Source organism: Chrysochloris asiatica, unplaced genomic scaffold (assembly GCF_000296735.1).
Source record: "Chrysochloris asiatica unplaced genomic scaffold, ChrAsi1.0 scaffold00037, whole genome shotgun sequence".
Taxonomy (NCBI): Eukaryota; Metazoa; Chordata; class Mammalia; order Afrosoricida; family Chrysochloridae; genus Chrysochloris; species Chrysochloris asiatica.
The window spans coordinates 20884454-20910040 of NW_006408555.1; the positions used below are offsets into that span (position 1 = coordinate 20884454).

The 25587-nt window shown below is 42.7% G+C and overlaps 1 protein-coding gene across 1 annotated transcript in view; it reads right to left on the reverse strand.

The window, feature by feature from the left end:
* The window catches only part of WWP2 (WW domain containing E3 ubiquitin protein ligase 2), a 185585-nt gene that overhangs the window by 36483 nt on the left and 123515 nt on the right, over window positions 1–25587 (reverse strand). Inside the window, exon 8 of the mRNA XM_006860202.1 lies at window positions 15257–15467. Within this exon, the coding sequence (XP_006860264.1) occupies window positions 15257–15467 (211 nt within the window). The remainder of the gene's footprint in view (window positions 1–15256; window positions 15468–25587) is intronic.

The window sequence follows — 25587 nt, forward strand, 5'->3', positions numbered from 1 at the left end:
TACACCTCTCAGTCAGACCCTCCTATGTTTGGACAGAGTTACAGCTTCACCAAGGGTTGGATCACACAGGAAGGGATTAAAACTGGACAAGGAGTAGAGGTTAGTATCAGAATAGTTCCCTGACACGCTGACATATTCAAATGTCCAAACAATTTTCATATGAATATTATTAACTTGTATTATCTATTCACTTGTTTCCACTATTATCACAGTCATTAGCCAACAGGTAAAGCTGACTTTTAATCAAAATATACTCTTCTCTATTAGAAAGCAAAGTCACACTAGAATCTTTCCACACCCTAAGAAAAGATGCCTAGGCTGACTACTTCGACAAGAACTAAATTCCAGAAGAGTTGTTGTTGTTAGGTACCATCGAGTCAGTACTGACTCATAGCGACCTTATGTACAGCAGAACGAAACACTGACCGATCCTGGACCAACCTCACTATTGTTGCCACGCTTGAGCCCATCTATGCTGCCACTTGGCCAATCCGTCTCATTGGGGTCTTCCTCTTTTTCTCTGACCCTCCACCTTACCAAACATGATATCCTTCTCCAGTGACTGCTCCCTCCTGACAATATGTCCAAAATATGAGAGACAAAGTATGGCCATCCTGGCCTCCTAGGAACACTCTGGCTGCACTTCTTCCAACACAGATCTGTTGGTTCTTTTGGCAGTCCATGGCACTTTGAATATTCTCCTCCAACACCATAACTCAAATGCATCAATTCTTCTACAGTCTTCCTTATTCACTGTCCAGCTTTCACATGCATATGAGGTTATGGAAAATACCATGGATTGGGTCAGGCGCACCTTAGTCTTCAAGCTGACATCTCTACTCTTCAACACTTTAAAAACACTTGCTACTCCAGAAGAGTGCAGTGAACAAAAACACCTTGCAAGCATTCTTAAAGCCACTTTTGCTGTTCAACTTCACATGGGCATAAACGGCATAAAATTCATATTTTTCTTATTTTACAGCCGTAACAATAAATAACTCTAAACCAAATGCTACTCTTTCCCAAGCTTCAGCTACTTCCTGGGTGAGCTGTAAGATTTATTTCCTCTGCAGGGTCATTTTCAGGCTGTTTTTATGAGCCAAAGATCTCTAAGCAATCAAACACATCTCCCACTGCCTGTTTTCACGGCTTCCGTAGATACTTATAAACGACTGGCAGAGAAGAGTTCAATTCAATCCTAGCCCAAGAACCTGTCCCAAAATATTGAACTAGACTTTAAATCTAAGCACTCGAACCTCCTTTACAAAAATACCATCAACCAGCACTTTGTAACTTTTAAGCACAGGAAGGCACAGAAGTTACTGAGCAACCTGTGGATTAAATCTGTTTTTCTTCCTCCTTTTCTGCAAATGTCCCTTTTCTTTCACCTTGGAAAAATCCTCTGAGGTCTTCAGTGGAAGTTGGCAAGAATAAAGCATATGCTTTCACAGAGAAGCAGGAGAACTCCAGGAGTTCTATAGCAAAATTCTTAACATTCTTGCAGATGTAAAGCTGGCAATTTAGGGAAATGGCCACTCTCGAAAATGGCTGCTGGGAGCGAAAATAGGTACACGTACACGCTTTCCAGAGGGCAATTTGGCAACATGGTCAAGCTTTTACCATCTGAATGCCATTTAACTCAGAAACTCTACTGCAAGGACACCATTTTAACACAGTGGCTTAGTCAGAGTGCATCAGTGATCACAAGGCTTAAATAGAAAATCTGGAAACGGCTTAAATGTCCCAACATGGAGGATTCATAAAATAAATTACGGTATTTCTAAAATGAGTATTCAGTCATTGAAAATAATACTGTATATTCGGCAAGTTCAGTTGCTTACAATGTACTGAGTGGAAAAAGCGCACAGAAAAATATTATGTATTAGAGACACATGTTGTTCAAACTTTATATATAAATGCCATCGATTGTTCTATTGTTGCAGTCCAGTGCTTATCCTACAGTGCCACCCCAGGACACCCACTGATTGTAGGTTTATTTAATATACTACTAAAAAAAAAAAAACAATAAAAAAAAAAACCCTGCCATTAATGTATTGCACCTCAATGCCCATAAATCACATCTTGATTTTAAAGAAGTTAAAATATGAAATAACACATATGCCAGAGCCAATGAACTGTGTGTGTGCATTAAACTTTTACAGCTTCAGAGTAAGGAAGGATTTTAGACAAAATACATAAAGTCCATGGAAAAGGTGAGTAAATTTGGCTGTTTTAGATTTCAAACTCCTGGGCTACAAAAAATGTAATAAGTGTGTTAAAAAAAAAAAAAAAGACAAACTGTAGACGAGGAAAAACTATCTGCAGTGCACATAAGTGAAAAGTAATTTGTATCCAGCACATATTAAGAAATCCTGCATGTTAAAGAGAAAATGACACACAAATAGAAAAATGAACTATAATATAAGAATAGTCAATTCACGGAAATGGAAACCAAAGAATAAAATACAAGCATGTAAAGGAGGTTCAATCTCAACAGCAGTCAAGGAAATTCCAATTAAAACCACAAAACAGACAGCATTCACACCCATCGTTGGCCAGAAAAAGTCTGACAAACCCCAGTTCAGCAAGACCACCACCGCTCCTAGCAGTGTGAACTGGAGAGCTGACTCAGAAAGCAGTGTGATCAGACCTGTGAAATTGAAACTTTTTACCCCAATGACTCAGAAATCGCAGTTCCAGAAAACACAGGGCTCTAGAGAAACAAACATCTACGCAAAAAGACAAGTGCAGAAAGCCTTCATTGCAGTGTTGTTTGTAATGGTAAATGAATGGAAACAGGGAAATGAAGAAAACAAAAAAGTATCTATTTGGCCAACAAAATACTATATAATAGTCTAAATGGAAAAAAAAAAAAAAAACAAACAAAGGGAATATGAGCAGGCCGGGGTTCACAGCGACTTCAACTGTCTCTGTAATGTCTGATTCATTAAGAAGCTTCAAAGAGGATCAAAAGCAACCTCAGGTTAACATACACTAAAGCTGGGTGGTAAGCCGAGGGCTATTTCTCATATTACTCTCTGTTCTTATCTACATGCTTAAAACAGTCTACAATTTAAATTAATAAATCACATGGTAATGTTCTCTGAATTTCCTCTCCATTTTTAAAAAAAAACATACTATAAAGCAATCCCATTTTGGTCATGCATGTGCATATGTATCTATACACGTGGTCACTGGCAAACTGCTTAAGGTTTCTCATTGAAACATGAGGATAAAGGAGGCCACCCGACAGCAGCATTGTGAGGCCTGCGAGAGATGAGCCAGGGGTGGTACCAGCACTCCCAACACACCACAAACACTTAGTACACGCTCCCTACTATTGTTAAGTGCCACTGAGTCTGTTCTGGCCCTTAGCAACCCTGTATAGGGTTTCCGAGGAGCAGCTGGTGAGCTTGAACCACCAACCTTGCGGTGCATACCACCTTTGCAGTCCCGCGCACTAGCCCACAGTGCCATACCAGGACTTCATCATTGTCATTAGTGGCCAGGAAAAAACAGACACACGGCGCACACATGCCAATGGGTCACACATGCCAATGGGTCACACATGCCAATGGGTCACACATGCCAATGGGTCAGTGTGAGTGGGCTTGTTGTTGTTGCTATTGTAATTGTGGTGTGGTAGGTCTTCTTCATCTTCTGGGTTTTTTTGAAAATGTTTCAACAATAGACTACTATTGTTGCTGTTAAATGATTTCACATTCTTAATATCATCATTGTTATTAAGTGCCGTCAAGTTGGTTCCAACTCATAACGACCCTGTATAGATAGGGTTTCTGAGGAGTGGCTGGTGGGTTTGAACCTCTGACCTTGTGATCTAGTGCTGATCCTACCATGCCACACCAGATATCCTCTAATAAGCTTTAAAAAAAAAAAAAAGGGGGGGGGAGGTTAATTTCATCTCTGGTAGCATAATAGGCTACGAGTCAGGCTGCAAACTCCAAGGTTAGCAGTTCGAATCTACCAGCCGCTCCACATGAGAAAGATGAGGCTTTCAGCTCCCATAAAAATTTACAGCCCCAGAAACCCTATTACAGAGTCAATGAGCCGCAACCAACTTGATGACACTCCACCACCACCACCACCATTAAGAATAGGAGTTCTGGTGTGGCACTGTATTATAAGCACTGGACTGGTAACTACAAGATTGGTGGTTCAAACCAACCAGCTGCTCCTTGAAAACCCTATATAGGTTAGCTCTGAGCAGAACTAACTCAACGGCACTTAGCAGCAATATTAAGTATGGGAAATCCGTTATCATGCAACATCCTAGACCCTAGTACCAGGCTTGATGGTTAAGGAACCAAGATGGGCTCAATGACCCCTGTTCATGAAGGGTTTGAAAAGAAGTGCACTAAAAATAAAGGTAAATAAGCAGGCATGAATACAAATGTCAGTCCTAACCTCTGACAACAAGGGACTCTCCAAACAGGCTTATGTTCTGAGTCGATGAAGAAAGCAGACTGTGCACGATTTGGAATTATCACTCCATAGAGGCGATTCCCACTCCCAGCCAGCCACCTGGAAGGACACAGCAGAACTGCCCCACAGGGTTCCCAGGCTATCCTCTCTACAGAACTAGACGGCCACAGCTTTCTCCCACAGAGCACCTGGTGGGTTTAAACTGCCGACTTTGGGGTTAGTACTTACCTACTGCACCACCAGGGCTCCTTTCAGCTTTACCTAGGCATGTAATCATCCTTGCAGAGTCAAGAACAAAACCATATTCAACAAAGAAACAAGCTGGAGAAAAGTGTCAATTTTCCCAGGATAATCCTTTAATCCACTGTTCCTCAAATCCACAGACTCCCAGGATGGTGTTATAGGGTCAGCGCTGGGCTGTGAACCAGAAGGTCAGCAGTTCAAACCCACCACCTGCTCCGTGGAAACCCTATATCGGGGTGCTATGAGTTGGAAACAACTTGACAGCACTTCACAACAACAACTGAAAATATAGACCACTGATCAAATTCTATTGTCCTATGACCAGAAAAATACAGAAGCCTCTATACATTTAGAAATTTTTTAACAAGCTGGCATTACCACAACATCCACACAAGTGGTCAAAACATCTATCTCACTGAACAGGTATGCAACAAAAGTAAGAATTTACAGTAGATTGAAAACAAACAAATGAATTAAAACAAACAACAACGGACTGGTCCCTCAAAGGTAGTGTGAGAAGGAGTTTGAAAACTCCTTGGGTAAAAATCCTTGGCTCATATCAAAACTGAGTTTAGGATGAAATTTAAAATTTCATGGCTGGTTTGTAACTGAGCAGAGATGCTCCAAACTTCAACATTTATTAAAGTGCATCTACAAACAAAACATCAAGGAACCCTTACAAGGATGTCATCCTTGATGATGTCTTAAGGATAACCTCAATCATTTGGAGCGGGGCTTGGAGAGATGGTAAGTTCGAAAGATCTAGAAAACACCCATCTTCAATTAATTCTACGCTGAGGTACAAAACAGACGTGGCAGCCTCTGAGTGCAGGAGAAAAGGACGGTGTGAGATGGCAGTGCTGAGCTAAGTCGGCAGTCCAAACACAACGCCCTCCCTTATGTAAGGAACCACAGCAGTGTGCTGGTTGCCAGGGAGAAATAAAGTGCCTGTGTGTTAGGGCTTGGGTGACTTGCAGAGGCTGGGACGCTCTTGGTAGTTTATCTAAGCCATACACACACAGTCTGTTAATGAGCACTCGGTCCCCAAAGTGGGCTCAGTGCTGATAAAAACCAGATGCAGGACCAGCTGAGCACAGCAGCCTCAGGTCCCACGGCTTGTTGTGTGGACCACTCTCTCCCTGTGCCTCCTGGAATACCACCTGGAACAAACACTTACAACCTGAAAACTCCACACCCTTCCAATGATTCACGCTAATTGAATTAAAAGCTCTTTCATGCTAATTAAATTTAAGGCTACACACAGCACAAGCAATGAAGGAAGAGAATTGATGAATTAGACTTCATCAAAATTAAAACCCTCGGGCTCAGCAAAAGACTTTTATCAAGAATGTGACGAGGCTCTTGATGTTGGTTGTGCTATATTAGGTACTATCGAGTTGGTTCTGACTCGTACGACACTATGCACAACAGAACGAAAAAAACGTTGAGTCCGGCGCCATTCTCACAATTGTTATGTTTGAGCACATTGTCGTTGCCACGGTGTCCATTCGTGTTGTTGGGGATCTTCCTCTTTTTTGTTGACTCTCCACTTTAACAAGCATGTCGTTCTTTTCCAGGGTCTGGTTTGTCCTGATCATATGCACAAAGTCAGAGACAAAGCCTAGCCATCCTGGCTTCTAAGAACCATTCTGGCTGTTCTTCTTCCAAGACAGATTTGTTTGTTCTTCTATCAGTTCATGGCATTTTAATATTCTTTGTCAACCCCATAATACAAATTTATTGATTTTTCTACGGTGTTCCTTATTCATTGTCTAACTTTCACATGCATATAAGGCAATTGAAAACACCGTGGCTTATGGCTTGAGTCAGGCACACTTTAGTTCTCAAACTGGTCTTTTACAGCAGACCTGCCTAGTGTAATACAGCCTTTGATTTCTGTGGCTGCTGCTTCTATGAGCACTGATTATGGATCCAAGAAATTTGGAGTCTTTGACAATTTCAATCTTTTCCCCATTCATCATGATATTATCTATTGGTCCAATTGTGAGGATTTTTGACTTCTTTACACTGAGGTGCAATTCATACTAAAGCAACAGTCTTTGATATTCATCAGTAAATATTTTAAGTTCCATTGGCTTTCAACAAACAAGGATGTGTCATGTGGTTATCACAGGTTGTTAATGACTCTCGCCCCACAATCCTAAGGCAATGTTCTTCTTCATATAATCCTGCTTCTCTCATTTGCTCAGTTTATAGACTGAATAAGTATGGTGAAAGGATACAAGTGTGGCACATACCTTTTCTGATTTTAAATCATTTAGCATTTCCTTATTTTTGTTTAAATGACTGCCTCTTGGTCCAGGTTCAGGTTCTTCATGAGCACAATTAAATGTTTTGGAATATCCATTCTTGGAAATGTTAGCCATAATTTGCTATCATTCTCACAGTCAAATGTCTCTGCCTAGTTAATAAACCACAAGCAAACACCTTTCTGGAATGCTCTGGTTTCGTGGTAAATTCATCTGACTTTAGCAAATAAATCCCTTATTCCAAGTAAAAGAAAAAGAATGTAAAGAGGCATCTTACAGAACTGGTGAAAATGTTTGGGGGCCACAGTATCTGACATGGTTTAATTTACAGAATATAAAAAGAACTCCTAAAACTAAAAAAGACACACACACAAAAAGGATATGACCCAAATTAAAAAATGAGTAGAGGACTTGATTCAACATTTCTCAAAAAAAGATATACGAATGACTAATAAGAACACATGAAAAGATACTTAACATCATTAGGAAAAAGCAAATCAAAACTACAGTGAGATACTTCATGCTATTATCCGAAAATCAGAAAATAAAAGTGCTGGTGAGAATGCAGAAAAACTAGACCGTTTGAGCATCGCTGGAGAGAATGTAAAATGATGTACCCATTATAGAAAATAATTTGGCGGTTCCTCAAAGAGTTAAACATGCAATTATGAGATGGCCTGACAATTCCACTATACCCGAAAGACTTAGAAATGGAGACACAAACAGCCAATGCTGATTATTCAGAACAGCAAAAGGTGGAAACAACCCATGTTCAGCAACAGATGCCGCCACTCGCCCTTTAGTTGGTTGTACTGCAGTTGCTTACATATTGCTGTGATGCTGGAAACTATGCCACCGATATTTCAAATGCCAACAACAGGCTCACCCATGGTGGGCAAGTTTTTCAGAGAAGCTTCCATGCTGAGACAGATTGGGAAGAAGGACCAACATTTTAAAAAACTGGCCAAAGACAAGCTTACAGACAGCAGCAGAATGCTGTCCGATACAGTATCAACACTCAAAATCCAGCAGGGGAAGAGTGGCCTGCTCAAAGTAGACTTGACCCTAATGATGTGAGTAAAGCTTTCCAGATGCTGATGCGGCACAATTCAAAATGAGAGGAAAGTGCTACAAACACACAGGATGTGGAGTGTAGAAAGTATGAATCAAGGAAGGCTGGCGGTCATCAAAAATGAAATGGAACGCATGAGGATCGATATCCTAAGCATTAGTGAGCTGAAATGGATTGGCATTGGCCATTCTGAACCAGCCAATCAGGTGGTCTGGTCTACTATGCTGAAAAGTGACAAACTGAATAGGAATAGTGTCTCATTCATTGTCAGAAAGAACATTTCAAGATCTATCTGGAAATGCAATCCTGTACGCCATAGGGTAATACCCATCCACCTACAGGAAGACCAGTTAATACAAGTATTATTCAAATTTACACACCAACCACTAATGCCGAAGAGGAAGAAATTGAAGATTTTAAACAAACAGCTGCTATCTGAAATTGCTCAAACTTGGAATCAAAATGTACTGATAATTATTGGTGATTGGAATGTACACGCTGAAAGCAAAAAAAGGTTCAGTAGCTGGAAAATATGGCCTTGCTGATAAAACCAATGCCAGGGATCACACAAGAAAATGTCGCAAGACCAGTAACTTAGTCACTGCAAATAGCTTTTTTCAACAACATAAACGGCAACTAAACACACGGACCATGTCAGATGGAATAAACGGGAGTCAACTTGACTACATCTGTGGAAAGAGATGACGGGAAGCTCAGTCTCATTAGTTATTCAAGGGGCCACTGCAGAACGGACCATCAACTGGTCATATACAAGCTAAAGAAAATTTAAACAAGTCCATGAGAACCAAAATATGACGTTACGTATACTCTGCTTGAATTTAGAGATCATCTCAAGCATAGATTTTGAAGCACTGAACATGAATGACCTAAGACCGGACAAGTGGCAAGATGACATCAAGGACATCATACATGAAGATAGCAAAAAGTCATTGAAAAGACAGCAAAGGAAAAAAGGACTTTGAAACTTCTCTTGAACATAGAGTAAAAGAACTGACCAGAAGATTTCAAGGGACAGCTTAAAAGTAAAAGAACTGACCAGAAGATTTCAAGGGACAGCTTAAAAAGTATTATCATGAAATATGCCCAAGGCCCAGAATTAAAAGCAAAGAACTGGCGCTCAGCATTTCTGAAGCTGAAATAACAAAGAAAAATTTCAAGCTTCAAGTTGCAAATACTGACGTATTCTATGGAAAAAATGTTGACAATGCAGGAATCATCAAAAGAAAATGAAAAGATACAGAGTCACTATACCAAAAAGAATTGGTTGACATCAGTCATTTCAGGAGGTCGCATATGCTCAAAACTAGATGGTACTGTAGGAAGAAGTCTAGTCTAAGCTGCACTAAAAGCATTGGTGAAAAACAAGGCTAAGGAACTGACGGAATACCAATTGGATGCAATACCAGAAGCACTCACTTGTTTATGCCAAGAAATGAGGAAGACAACTACCTGGCCGAACAACAGGAAGAGATCCATATCTGTACCCATTTCAAAGAAGAGTCACCAAAAGAACATGGAAATTATCAAACAACATCATTAATACCATAATAATGTCAGGAAGTAAAATTATGGTGAAAATGGTTGCATCAATAGAGAACTGTCATAACTTCACACCAGATGCAGAAGAGGATGTTGAAGAAGGGCTATCATGGCTGATGTCAGAAAGATTTTGGCTGAAAGCAGAGACTACCAAAAAGATGTTTACCTGTGCTTTATTGACTATGCAAAGGCATTCAACTGTATCATAAAAAAATAATATTACAAAGAATGGAGTTAAGAATGGCATGGGGGAGGTATCTGACCTCCTGAACTTCATGGGAGGGTGGGGGGGAGTCACCATCAGCATCAGCCCAAGCCTGATTCCTATGAAGTGGAGGTCAGACATGCCTTCACCCTCCAATCTTTTCACCAATTCTGACACCTCCCATTCCTCCCATGGCATTCTCTATTTCTCTGCTGGGTTTGATAGCTTGGGGCAATGGCCACACACAGCTCACAGACAATGCTCACCATTAAGGGTTGTATCAGGGAAGACGAGATTACAGTTCAGGTTCAGTAACACGTAAGATAAAATTCTTCAATCAAGACAACCTCCTCTCTGCCGCAGTCATATGCATGCCTCTGTCTCCAATAGGGCCTCTCAACCACAGGGTTCCTTGGCTTCTGCCCTGCTCAGGCAAGTGCTACAACGCTTCTTCAGCTCTGTTGTTATATGTCCACCAAAGACGTCCTGCTCCATCAGTAAGCCTGGCCCAAAGGCACTCACCCCTAGCTCTATGGGTCAGCAAACCTAACTCCTCCAGTTAAGTGCCCAGGAGGCACCCCACACTGCCAGCAAGTCATCTGCCCAAAAGCATCCAGATTTCTCGATGGTTGGGCCGTGAAGCCCTCCATTCTGTCTCGTCCTCTCATACTCCGCCTCTACTGCTGCCACTTCTGTGCCTCGGTTTCTCACTGCTCTTGCTGTCTCTGGTGTCACAGCTCTCTGTCTCTTGGATCTGGGAGGTTCAGTGCAGGGATCTGGAGGCCCCCTCCACCCCTGGCTCTTCTTTCTTGATGGTGCTAAGATCCCTTTTTCCATCTCTGGGGTGGCCCATTTTAAACTTAGCAGGATGACAAAACTGATGGCAAGCCAATCCCCACATTACGGTTCCATGCACCTTATTTGCATGATTAGCCAGTTCCCTTGCTGGGCCACAAGCACCTCACACTGGCATAGGCCTACCCAGATGTGTGTAGCACTGGAGGTTCATGCGCTGGACTGCTAAGTCAGTTTGAACCACAAGGCCAGCAGTTCAAGCTCACCAGCTGCCCCTTGGAACCCTAAGCAGTATCACTGTGAGTCAGAACCAACTCAACAGCACTTAACAACAACAACAACAACAACAACCCAGGTGCAAAGAGGACAGCTAGAGGGTCTGTGCCAAGTACTTCACAGCTGTGCAAATGGGAATATTCCAGAACACTTACCTGTGCCCATGTGGAGCCAGCATGCAGACCAAGGGAAGTCATGCAAATTCAAAGAGATACTATATGGCTTAAAACCAGTAAAGGCCTGTGTCAGACTGTATCCTTTCATCATACTTATTCAATCAGTATAATGAGTAAATAACCCAAGAAGATGGACTCTATGAAGAAGACCTCAGGAATGGAGGACTCACTGACAACCTGTGATGTGCAGATGACACATCCTCATTTGCTGAAAATGAAGAGAGACCTGAAACACTTACTGATGAAGATCATATTACAGCCTTCAGTATGGATTACATCACATCATAAAGAAAACAAAAAATTTAAAGTTTTTAAAGAGCACAGATGTCATTTTGAGGACTAAAGTGCCTGACTCAAGCCAGCAGTATTTTCAATTGCTTCATATGCATGTGAAAGCCAAATTAGAATAGATGCATTTGAATGACAGGGTTGGCAAAGAGTATTAAATATATCATGAAATGTCAGAAGAATGAACAAATCTGTCTTGGCAGGTAGAACCAGAATATTCCTTAGAAGTGAGGATGCTGAGACTTCTCTTATGTTTTGGGGAAATGTGCACAGGAAGGACAGAGTAGTGGTGTAGGACTGTAGGATAAGCACTGGACTGCTAACCTCAAGGTCAGCACCTCAAACCCACCAGCCACTTCTTGAAACCCCATACAGGGGTGCTATGAGTCAGGACCGATTCAACAGCACTTACCAACAACCAGGAAGAACCACTGCCAGGAGAAATACAAGCATGTTTGGTCAAATAGGGTCAGCATAAAAAAGAGAAAGACTCGCACCATGATGAATGTACATAGGATACAATGGGCTCACACAGCAACAACTGTGAAGACGGCAGTGTTAGGTTCTATTGTACACAGGGTCACTGTGTGCTGGAACCAACTCGACAACATCTAACAAATTGTCTGGATCTTCTCAAGGTGTAAATACGCTCAATGGAGACAGGAGGCCCATGAATTCTTAGGGTCACTGCTAGCGGCCACTCTCCAGTGAGGCAGCTGCTCTCCAGGCCCAGAGAGAGCCCACAAAGCACAGAGCCTCTTCAAGCGGCGTTTGAGATGGGCACCTGGAAGCCTGTCTGGGCTGGAGAACTAAGCCCCTGACCCTCTCCTCTAGACCATCATACACGTTAACACAGGGGACAGCCTCCTAGACCCGCAAATGGGCCTGGTCGCATTCCAACTGCTCCTGAGAACAGATGCTGTTCTAACTCTCCCTCGGCAAAGTGTCTCAGCCTCTGGTAGAGTAAGGGAGGGAACAGGGTTCCCTGGGCTCCAGCCATCAGACTTAAAAGAGCTTTTTTCTGAGCCTGGTGTTTTCCAGCTTCCTGGACACAGGAAGTGCCCAATCCCCGAGAACAGTAACCCTCATACACACCCTACATAAACACATGGTGAGCTATTAGCCCTCATTGCCTGTGACTGACACCAGAGTGAAGTCCGCCTTCCAGGCATGTGCTCAGCGGAAAGAAAACAAACAGCTCACTGGGGACACAAACGACCATTTTCTCTCCTTCTGCCAAATGATTCTACTCTTTTTCCCCAAAATTACAGCAGACAGATTTGAAATTATAAACCACACAAAGGTCTCTGGAGTACTTCTTAACACATACAAAGCAGAAAAGGCATCTCTGTAGCTAGCAATTGAGACACAACGATTGGTTATTAATTTTTTCACAAAAGTAAAAAAAAAAAATTTCCAGTGTGGCCACTCTGTATCCCTGATTCTCCTCAGGTTTATGGTTAAGAAGATACGTCAGGAAGGTGCCAAGTGTTAGAGATGCAATATATACGTGGTAAAAATGACGTATTCCTTCAGATTTAGAAGTTTCTTTTTAACAATGGAGTTTTCTCAAGTGGATTAAGAACAACATAGCACAGTGTACATCACACGAAGAGACCGTCCATCTGTTCCTTTTCCTCTATGATCACAAGGGTTCAGAGGAACACCTCCACAGGCCCCGCCAAGCAAACATGGGCCACACGGTGGCTGCAGTGACACAGACACTGGGTTCCTTCGTACCAACGTGATCACCAGGATGGACACTGAGATGGCCCTGACTAATGAGTGTCACTGAGATAAGACGTCACTTGGCGTCGCTGGGGTTTTGTGCTGTGGAGTCAATTCCCATTCAGAGGCCCCTATGTGACAGAGTAAACAGCCTAGGCTCTAACTGTTGTTGTTTAGTGCTGTTGAGTCGATTACAACCCACAGCAACCCTATATAGGGTTTCCAAGGAGCAGCTGGAGAGCTTGAACCGCCGACCTTGCAGTTTCAACGGTTTTGCAGTCTGGTGCATTAACGCACAGCGCCACACCAGGACTCCAGGCTCTATTTGTTGTTGTTGTTAAGTGCCGTCGAGTCGGTTCCGACCCATAGCGACCCTGTACAGGGTTTCCGAGGGTGTAAATCTTTACGGGAGTAGAAAGCCTCATCTTTCTCCCGCGGAGCGGCTGGTAGTTTCGAACCGCTGACCTTAAGGTTCGCAGCCTGATTCGTAACCACTATGCTACCAGAGCTCCTAGAGGCTCTATTTAGGGAAATGCAAATCAAAACCATAATAAGGTATCACTTCACACCCGCTGGGATGATTATGATTTTAGAAAAGCTAAGACAATAGGTGTTGTCAAGGATGTGGAGAAACTGAGACTCTCAAACATTGCTGTTGGCATTATAAAATGGTATGGCAGCTGTGGGAAACCGTCGAGCAGTTTCTCAAAGTTAAACATAGAATGACCATACGGTCCAGAAATTCTAGGACTAGGTACATATTCAGAAGAACTGGAAGGAGAAAAGCCAGCAGATATATGAATCCCAGTGTGCATTGCAGCACTACTCACAATAGCCAGAGGGTAGAAACAACCTGAGCGTCCATCAAGAGATGAACGGAAAACCAAATGTGACACATCCACGCAATGGAAGATCAATCGGCCACCACCAAAAGAAGTGCAGTGTGGACACATGCTACAATGTGGATGAACCTTGCAAACAGTACGCTGAGTGAAATAAGTCAGCCCGGAAGGAACTAGTTCATGATTCAACTTATATGAAATATCTTGTTGTTGGTGTTAGTTGTTGAGTCAGAGCCAACTCCACGTGTAATAGTATGCAATGAAATGTTGTGAAGTCCTACGATACGCAGAGATCAGAGTTTATTAGTGGTTACCAGTGATAGGTGAAGAGAAGGGGAAGTGGGGACTCACTCATTAGAGGACACAAAGTTTCTGTTAAGGGTGATGGAAAAATTTGGAGACACATACCAGTGATGGTTGAACAAATGATGAATGTAATTAAGGCCGCTGCTGAATTGCACACGTACAAAAATGCTGACATGGGAAACACAATCTATTTACTATAATAAAACATCTATATAATGTACATATTTTAAAACAACAAAAAAAGACTCTACTGTGCAGTTCAGAAGCAATCCCTCCTTTATGGTACCTCTAAGCCACTTCAAAATGATGATTCACGAAGCCACACTCACTGGGTGCTTCTCACACACCATCTGGTATGAGTGTCTCAATTTTCCAAGGAGCTCCGTATGATCGCCACATTACAGAGGAGAACATGGGCTCAGAGTCACTAATTCACTCTTTCAGGGTCACATCATGGAGAGCAGGGATTTAAACCCAGTTCTATTCGATTCCCAAGTCCAGGTTGTTACTCTCCACTCCCTAAACAGTCAAACTTGAGCTTCCCTTTGGCTTGCTGGGGCCTATCTTCTTATCAACCCGAGTCTTTGCCATGAGATTCAATCCTGAACTAAAGACTGGCAAGAAAACTAGCAGCCCACACTAACATGAGACCTGGCTATGGAGAGACAGACAAAATCTAACAATATTCAGAGCCTAGAGACTAAGTCTCCACAGGCAGATAAGATACAACTCAATGTTTTCTAGACAGGCTCCCACACCCTCCAAAGATTCAGGAAGGCAAAATAAGCTCCTTGTTCCATAAAAGCCATGCTCAAAGAGTCAAGGCATTCATTTCAGCTCACAACATAAGGCCGTATTGATTCTGTCCTCGATGAGTTATGGAGAAGAGGTAGTTCTGCCACACCACCCTGGCTCCTGTGCATGGCGGCCTCCCCTCCCTCTCCCCAGAGACTACAGGACACGTGGTAATAAATAACTGGGTTGTTTCTGCACCAGCGAAGGTGCCTGTCTTTGGGGAGGAAGATGCTACTGTGGGACAGAAGGCCACTCACCCAGCGGGCAGTGCGTCCGGAACCTGGGCGGTCAGCGGTAGCTGCTGGGTGCCCGAGGGGCCAGGCTCCTCTCCTTCAGCGGGTACACCCGGAGTAGAAAGAGAGGCTGTGCTGGGGTTTGGGGTCACACTTGACACGGCAGCAGGTGGGGATGTCACACCAACAACTGAGAGTTCTTCAGGGTCCGTGGCAGTTGTGGGTTCGTCATTCACTGGAAATGCAAAGTCATATCTTATTTTAAAGATCAACAAAGAATTTTGTACACACCAGATTGTTCGCTTAAAGTGGTAACACAAGGGGGTTTGAAAAAGTTCATAGAAAAATTCCATTATCTTTTCATTCCATTTTTCCATGAACTTTTTGAAGCCCCCTCATATAATAGCATACCTGTATCGGGTGAGAGCATAGGTTTATAATATGTAACTTAAAAAGTTACAGCAAGACAGTCAGTCATGCCTGACCAAAGAAAATTGGGGATAAACATGAAACAAACATTGAATACCACCTCTTTTATACAACTTCATTAGATTTGTGTAACACACTGTGTTTACATACAGGAAAGATGAAGCTAACAAGGAAGAGTATTGTGCTGAATGGAGCAAGGCCAAGGCCAAGTTTACAGTTTGGAGTCCTCCTGATGTGATGCTGAATCAACATTGGACTTCTAACCGCAGGCTGGAGATTTAAACCTATCAGCCACTCCTCGGAAACCCTATACAGGGTCACTACGAGTCAGAACTGACTTGATGGCACGTTAACAACATACTTTTCTTTGGAGTTCTGCTGTGACACTGTAGAAGAAACATGGACTACCGACAGCAATGTCAGTAGCACAAACTCACCAGCCGCTCCTCAGAAACTATACACAGGGTCAGAACCAACTCAATGGCACTTAACAACAATACTTTTCCATAAACTTGTTATTTGTTTACTAGGGGACAATGGTATCTTCCTTCAAAAATCTCCATTCCTTAGGTGGAATCCTGAGCCCCATTCAGAACCTTCTGAAGTGGGACATTTTCACTAGAAAGGACAAGCAGACCAGCCTGGAACAGCTACAGCGACAGAAGATACATCTTCAAAGAAAGATCATCAAGAAAAACCTAAAACAAAAAATGACAGTATGACTAGCTACTAGAAGAATAAGCAAGTTGTTCACCGGGAAGCTATCAAGGCAAGCAATCAAGTTCCCTCAGGACAAACCCCCTTCTAAGATTGAACCTCAAAGGGAACACATGAGCAGGCATGTAAGTTTGCTGGTGACCACATTGGTCTACTGGTGAGTGAAAGAGGAGGAAAGGCAGCAATGAAGAAATGGGCAGAGTTCAACCACAGTCCACAGACTCCTGCTGACCTGGAAATGATAGAGAGAAGAGGAAGGGGTGGTTGGTCCAAAGTGTGGTGAGACCTGGGGACACCTGAGCCTATAGATAAGGACATAGCCACAGAGGGCTAGAGCTGACAGTAAAGCATCCAACTGAGAAGAGACACACAAGAACATCCAAACTTGCAGATAGTACCCATTTGACCTAGCATCGATGGCTTGATAATCAGAACTCATCTAGAGGAGGATTAAAAAAAATTTTTTTTGATAAAGGAAACAAGGGTAAATTGATACAATTTGATTAACTTGACCTATACTCATGGAGGTAGTATCTCAAAATACCAACAGAGAGGGAAGAAGTCTTCACATCAAGTATCAATGCTATTCCCTCTGTACACAGGGTTGATAGGGACGGGCAACTTAGACTACCTAAAATGAGGGGGCGATAAAGGCACAAAGTGATTGGCTTACAAGTTTTCAAGAGGGAGTTTAGTTTGAGAGTGTGTGAGGGAAGATAAGAGTCTCCATTGAATAGTTTTCATCTTGTCTAAATGGGTCTGGTGAAAAGAGACGGGGATAAGATTCTAATGATTCAATAGTGAATAATTGTTATCATGACTAATTCTGACTGTCGCAATTGTAAAGGTAGAAGTTTTGTAACAAAAACAGGGGAGTAGTTAATCTTACAGTCCAGAAACAGAGGGCCCTAGGATCATCAAGGGAGAGGAGCACAAGCGGAACGCAGGACCTTATCCAGAGAAGCAGCGACACCAGAGATGGGGACATGGAGAGAGGGAGCAACTGAGGACTCTAGATCCAGGGGAAGAGAGGGACTGAGAGCTGGCAGCCAGGAGGCAGACTTACAGAATATGCCCTTTGGTAGCATTAATTATTATATATGCCTGTTGTTGTTGTTAAGTACCGTGGAGTCGGTTCCAACTCATAGTGACCCTGTACAGAGTTTCCGAGGCTAGAAATCTTTATGGGAGCGGAAAGCCTCATATACATGCCTAAGTGTTTAATAATTTTTTAAAAAGAGCTAAAATGAATAGAGAGAAATACTGTTAACTGATGGTACATGGAGGGTATTATAATCATTGTAATGAAACAAAGTGTATGATTTGTTGAATGTAAAACTGATGATTTGCCCTGTAAACTTTCACTCAATTCACAATTAAAAACTTTAAAAAAGAAATAAAATCTCCATACACAAAAAGAGGTAGAAAACTTCCAATAATGTTCTTTTGAACACTAAAATTCAAAGTAGCAAGCAAGGAGTAATATCCTAGATCAGCGGTGGGGAACATCCAGCCCACAGGCTGTATTGTTGTTGTTGTTAAGTTCTGTCGAGTCGGTTCTGAACCATAGCAACCCTGTATAGGGTTTCCAAGGAGCGGCTGGTAAGCCTGAACCACTGAACTTGTGGTTCAAACAACTTTGCAGTCCAGCGCATTAGCCCACAGCACCACACCAGTCCTCCACAGGCTGTTTAAGGCCCATGAAGTTATTTGGTTTGGCCTTGTCTAGGCATCAGCAGCTTTAACAAGCACGTTGTTGTTGAGAATCTTTGAGTTGGTTCCGACTCACAGCAACCCCGTATAGGGTTTCCAAGGAGCAGCTAGTAAGTTTGAACCGCTGACCTTCCGGTGACCAATCTAGGGCTGATTCTGCAATGCCACACCAAGATTCCATCACATTAGGAGTGAGTTAATTAATGTTCAACCAAATATAGCAGGCTAATTTTATTATGATTATTATTTTTTTTTATAAAAACAAAGCATTTTATTGTGAATTGAGTGCAGATTAACAGAGAAGATCATCTGTCTTACATCCAACGAATCACCCATTTCACCTGCATGGTGGCAACCTCCTCCATGTAGCAGCAGTTGACTCAAGTCCTTCCTGTGGTTCCTAGTTCCACTCTACTCTCCTTCCAAACCCCTCTGAAACATGTCCCCAGGTAAATCTTGAGTAGCTGACCACCCTGTGGTGAGCATATCTCACAAGTATTGTTGTCCTACCTATGTACCTATCCACTGCTAGTTAGAAAACGGGGCCACTAAGGTGAATTCCATTCCAGACATGAAGGGTGGCCAAGGGTCAGAGTCTCAGGTTTCAACAGTCTCTTTCTGATCAGTAAGTCCAGTCTGTTTTATGATTCTGAGTTTTGTACCATACTGTCTTTCACTCTTAGCTGGGTTACTCTGATGTAATCACTTTCAGAGTAGTTGGTTGCGGCAGTCAAGGAGCATCTAGTTCTTCTGGTCTCAGGGTCATGGAGACTGATACTCACATGGTCCAGTGGTCCGCTGGACTAATTAATTCCAAGTATCTTCAATTTTCATCACTCTTCTTCTTTTCATACATGGAATGACCAAAAGTTTCACCTTAGATGGCTGCTCATGAGCTTTTAAGTTCTCGGTCACTATTCACTAAGGAAGGATGGACACCATTGTCCCCTGGATGCTCTACCACATTCATAGGTGTGTTTGCAGCAGCGGTAAATACCCATATACAAACATCCTTGGTCAAATCTTATGTATCTCTGGGTACACTCCAACTCTCCCTCTCATTAAGCCCGTATGTAAGTCCATGTGTCTACCTACAGAACACCAACGTTTCAAAGTTGTATATATAGCAGTATTGACCTCTATCCCTTTTAACACTTGCATTCCTCCAAGTGTGTTCGTCTGTTGCTGTCATTCTTACATCAACCTCCCTCTTGTTGTTGTTGTTGTGGCTAAGTGCCATTGAGTTGGTTCTGACACATACCAACCCTACGTAAAACAGAACGAAATACTGCCCAATCCTGGGCCATCCTCACAACTGTTACATCTGAGTCCACTGTTGTTGCCACTGTGTCAATCCATCTCACTGCAGGTCTGCCTCTTCTCACTGGTCCTCCACTTTACCAAGTACAATGTCCCTCATTCCACACTGTCTTTTGGATCTGGCTTTAATTTCTTACAGTTCCCTGACAATACTGCTAGCAGGCTAATTTTTAAGTTGATAATTTTGTATGGCCCACGAATGATCTTATGTTTTGGCATAAAAAAGCTTCCCCATCCCTGCTCTAGATGGAAAAAGCGGGGCCAGAAGCTGAGGGACCCTCCTCCAAGGCATTTAAAGGCACAGACACAAGTGAAATAATCTGGGTGCCAAGTCTCCTCGTTCCTCCTTGTCTTCAGTCCTTTGATACTCTCGTGGGTTCACGAGGACCTCAGGGCACTATGGTATTCTCTAAACCAAAAGACAGTCATGCAAGGTTTTGCAGAATTATAATTCTCTACAAGTGAATAAGTCACATTCAGATAATTCAGTACACATGTGATTTCATATGTACACGTTTACACTAGAAGTTCATAGGAAAACCCCTGAGTCATCTTTTAGCCTCATCTTCCTAATTCAAAACTTATTTTTGTCATTTGCCTGAGAAATGGTTATCCAGCTTGTTGAATACTGCTCTAACAGGGAGGTCCTCACAGAGCCCCTCTCTTGTTGAACAGATGTGACTACCAGCAAGTCTTTCATTATGTTCCACTGAGTCCCATTCTCACCCCACAGGAACACAAAGTCAGTATCTAGCTACCCTGGTTCTCAGTAGCCGTCTCTTTTCCAGAAACAAGACCCACCATTTCTTCTACGTTTCCTGAATGTCCCTGCTTGTGGCCACCCCCATCCTTACCACGTATCGGGCCACCAACTTTTAGATATCATCGTCCACTGTTGCTTCGGGATAAAGATGTCAGGCACTGAATATAATAATCCAAGTTTCATCAGCTCAGCAAAGTCAGATTACCAAAATAAATGGTAATACGAATACACTAGTCAACCTTTGGAAGAAAGATCTGGGGATCTGCTTCCAAAATTCAGCCAATGAAATCCTTTTAAATCTCAATGGTCCAGTCCCCAACTGATCATCACTGTTGTGTTTGGTGTCACCACGAATTGGAGCAGCTGACAACATCATTTTCCATGCATGGATTATCTCATTGAAGCCTCACATGCAAGTCTCCATAAGTAAAGTACAGTAAGTATCCCCCATTGTACAGCTGAGGAAACTGAATCTCTAAGAAGTCAACAACCTGCCCAAGGTCATACAGCAATGATTTCACAACCCTACTGTCTGCAATCAACCAGAATCAACGCAACGGTGAAGCCTGGCCTCCAGAGCCTGAACCACTCCCTCACTACATCCTCTCCTCCCTGCATATGCTGGAATGCAGCCAAGACCTAGTAACTCTGAGGCAACCACATAACCTGGGTGGATATCTTGAGATTGGCTGTCAGCTGAAACTAAAATTTCTTCACAAGATGTGATGTGGTAGGAACCTGAGGCTACAGGCTGACTACAATTTATTCATTGTATGAAACACTGTCTGGCATATAAATTAAATAACTTGTTGTAAAAATGACTAAATCCTGTAGTTGATGTTTCCCCAACGTAAACGTAAGATTTCATATTTGTGTTACTATTCTATCACATCCAAGTTAGTAAAACACAAGATGTCAAGTCTATAAATTTAACTCAATTTTAAAAAACATAATCATGACTTTTACGAAAGCTAGATAATTTCATTCTAAACTGTGTAAGGAAAAAAATCACACAAAAGAATGGATTTAAAAATTCTAAAGAGGACGGGTGTGCAGGCTCTGTAGGATAGGTACTGAACTGTGAACCAGAAGGTCAATGGTTTGAGCCCAACAGTTGCTTCTCAAGAGAAAGAAGAGGCTTTCTGCTCCTTTACAGTCTTGGAAACCCTATAGATGGCCACTATGAGTCAGAACAGAATCGATGGCACTCAACATCAGAAAGCTACAATCATTAAAACAAATGGGTACAGATAAGTGAATACAAGGAAATTCAGATGTAGAATTTGATACACCTACAATCCTGGTGTGGTGCTGTTGCTTAATGTGATGGACTACAAAGTCCACTTGAACCAGAAGGCCTGCAGTTCAGGTTAGCCAGTTGCTCCGCGGAAATCCTATACAGGGTCGCTATGGGTCAGAACCCAACTCAACGGCACTTAACAAAAACAACGAACCAATTTAGTACATGACCAAACCAACCATGTAGGAATGCTTCATAGGGTTTCCGTGGGTGCAAATCTTTACTGAAGGAGACTGCCATATCTTCTTCCTGCCGTTGTCATGTTGCTAAGTGCCATCAGGTCAGTTCTGACACACAGTGATCCTATAAAGGGATTTCCAAGGAGCCGCTGATGGGTTTGAACTGCAGACTCTGTGATTCACAGTCCAGTGCTGATCCTACAGTGCCACACCAGGAGTACAGGTGAGGAAACTGAATGACAAAATTTACAGTTTAAACAGGTTATTAAAAAAACAGACATGGGACAACTGGGTAGTATAGGAAGAAAATAATAAAAGTTGTACCCCTACCTCATCCTTTACGTCAAAATAAATTCCATATGAATCAGAAATGGTGATATAAAAAAAAAAAAGGACACTAGAGTTTTTGGCAAGATGATGGAGTTAGGCAGAGGCAACAAGTAGGCCCTCTACAACAAAGACTTGGGAGACCAAGTGAAAGAGATACAGATGAGGAGCGTAGGCCCCGAGCTGCTGAGGATAGGACAGAGAGGTGGCCTGAGTGCCTAGGGGAAAAGGAAGCAGAACAGTTACAGCAAGAAAGATGAAAACCCGGCAAGCTTTCATGGAGCCACGCAGCCAGCTGGAGTTATGCAAGCAGCTGTTGATATAAAGGCCAGCAAGCAAAGGATGAAGCTGAAGGTTGGTGACAAGAAAGGTGCAATTCTCCCTCATTCTGTGACTTCCTAGTAGCCAGGGGTGTGTCCAGCCCAGCGGCCAATGGCACCCTCTCTAGTATAACCTCAGTTCTGTGTGGGGTCTAGTGCCGGGAGGGTCACCCTTTCTTCTGGTGGCACACAAACACACCCTGACCTACACTACACAAACAGAAAACTGGGTTCACACTTACAGTCTCTCTCACATCTACCAAGATACAGGTGGTGAGGGCCTGAGAACACACCAACATACAGTCATCCTTGATTAAATATAAATACAACCACACCTCAATGTCTCAGAGACATCAGATAATTTCAGCTGGCATGAAAAAACAAGACAGAGTGCCTCAAACAAGTGCTCAAAAAACAGAGTTAGAAAATAAAATACCAAGCCCCTTCCGGAATGAAACTCAAAAGGAACCCATGAGCAGTCTAGTACCGTCACTGGTGACCACCATGAACTACTTGTGCATGGAAGTGGGGGAAATGCAGCAATGCAAACAGGGGTTGAGTTTGGCCATGTTCCATTGATACCCGCTGACCTTGAGATGAAAGAGAGACGAAGAAGGCCTGGCTGGTCTGGAGATTAGGGAGATGGGTGAACTCTCAAGTCCATTGACCCAGCCACTGGGGGCTAGAGCTGAGAGTGAAGCGGCCAGCTGGTCTGAAGTGCAGAGAGGCATGAGAGAACACCCCCAAAATTTAGATAGTACCCATTTGACTTAGCTTGGATGGCAAGCTAACCAGAACTTGACCAGATGAAGATAAAGAAGTTTGATATTGGGAGCAACTGTAAAGTGCTACGATATGATGAATGGGACCTCTGCTTACACATGCAGTTGCTCAAAATTCCAACTGAAATGAAAAGATTCTTCATATCAAGGATCAAGTTTGTCTCCTCAGTACACTGGGTTGATAGGGAAGGGCAACTTAGTTAGACATTGGCTACCAAAAATGGGGGGCTATAAAGGAACAAAGTGACTGGCTTATAAGCTTTCATAAGTGTGCTCAATTTCAGAATGAGAGGGGTAAGGTAGAATCCCCCACTGAATAGTGTTCCTTTTTTCCAGATGGATCTGGTGAGAGGGGACAGGGGAGGATGATGCTAGGATTTTAAGATTTGACTGTGAGTAATTGTTAGCAGGATTAGTTACGATTGTCACAACTGTAATTATAGAAGGTGTGTAACTAAAAGGGGGGAGTAGTTAATCTTTCATTTCAGAAACAGAAGACCCTAGGATCATCAAGAAGGAAGAGCATGAGTGGAGCATGAGATTCTACCCAGAAAAGCGGTGCCAACAGAGATGGTGGCAGAGGCGATGACACAGAGACATAGAGCAGCTGCAGGCTCTATGCCCGTGGGCTGAAAAAGGCTGTGTGCCTGAGGGCAGGAGACTGGCTTCCAACATGTGCCTTTTGGATATTTAAATGAATATACAGTTTTAGTTTTGTAAGGGTACATCATATATTTTTGCTTTCTTAATCTGTGAAAATAAGTTGCAAAGTAAAACTACAGGGTAGAAGCAGGGAAACTTGCTGTGGAGAGGGGAGTGCAAACATTGGGATGAAACAGAATGTGGTCTTGCTTGTTTGCCTTCAATAAATTCATAATAGAAACATAAATATAAATATATATATATATACATACAGAGAGAGAGAGAGAGAGAGTGAGTCCTGGTGTGGCGCTGGGGGTTAATGCGCTGGACTGCAAAGTTGGTTTGAACTGCAAGGTCGGCTGTTCAAGTTCACCAGACGCTCCTTGGAAACCCTACACTATGGGTCAGAACTGACTCACAGCACTTAACAACAACAAAATATGTGTGTGTGTGTGTGTGTGTGTGTATGTTGTTGTGGTTGTTGTTGTTAGGTGCCATTGAGTCAGCACCAACTCATAGCAACCTTATGCACAGCAGAATGAAACACTGCCCGATCCTGGGCCAACCTCACTACTGTTGCCATGCTTGAGTCCATCGAAGCTGCCACTTGGCCAATCCATCTCATTCGGGGTCTTCCTCTTTTTCTCTGACCCTCCACCTTACCAAACATGATATCCTTCTCTAGCAACTGGTCCCTCCTGACAATACGTACAAAGTATGAGAGACGAAGTTTGGCCATCTTGGCCTCCAAGAAGCACTCTGCCTGCACTTCTTCCAACACAGATCTGTTGGTTCTTTTGGCAGCCCATGGCACTTTCAATATTCTCCTCCAACACCATAACTCAAAAGCATCAATTCTTCTACGGTCTTCCTTATTCACTGTTCAGCTTTCACATGCATATGAGGTTATTGAAAATACTATGGCTTGGGTCAGGCTCACCTTAGTCCTCAAGCTGACATCTTTGCTCTTCAACACTTTAAAAAGGTCTTGTGCAGCAGATTTGCCTAATGCAATATATTGCTTGATTTCTTCACTGCTGCTTCCGTGAGTGTTGATAGTTGGTCCAAGAAGAATGAAGTCTTTGACAACTTCAATCTTTCCTCCACTGATAAGAATGTTGTTTATTGGTCCAGTGGTGAGGATTTTTGTTTTCTTTATATTGAGATGTAATCCATACCAAAGGCTACGCTCTTTGATCTTCATCAGTAAATGTTGAAGCAAGGTTGTATCATCTGCATATCGCAGGTTGTTAATGAGTCTTCCTCCAATCTTGATGCCACATTTTTCTTCATAGAACCCAGCTTTTCGGATTATTTGCTCAACATACAGGTTGAATAAGTATGGTGAAAGAATACAACCTTGTTGCACACCTTTGTTCCCATGTTCTGTTTGTACAACTTCCTCTTGGTCCAGGTACAGATTCCTCATGAGCACAATGAAGTGTTCTGGAATACTCATACTTCACAGTGTTGTCCATAGCTTGTCATGATCCACACAACCAAAAGCCTTTGCATAGTCAATAAAGCACAGGTAAACATCTTTCTGATGTTCTCTGCTTACAGCCAAGATCCATCAGACATCAGCAATGATATCCCTCATTCCACGGCCTCTTCTAAATCCAGCTTGAACCTCTGGAAGTTCTCTGTCAATGTATGCTTGCAGCCGCTTCTGTTTTACCTTTAGTAAAACTTTACTCACGTGGGATATCAAAGAGATTGTCCGATGATTTCCGCATTCCGTTGGGTCACCTCTCTTTGGAATGGGCACAAATAGGGATCTCTTCCAATCAGTCGGCCAGATAGTTGTCTTCCAAATTTCTTGGCAGAGATGAGTGAGTGCCTCCTGTGCCGCCTCACTTTCTT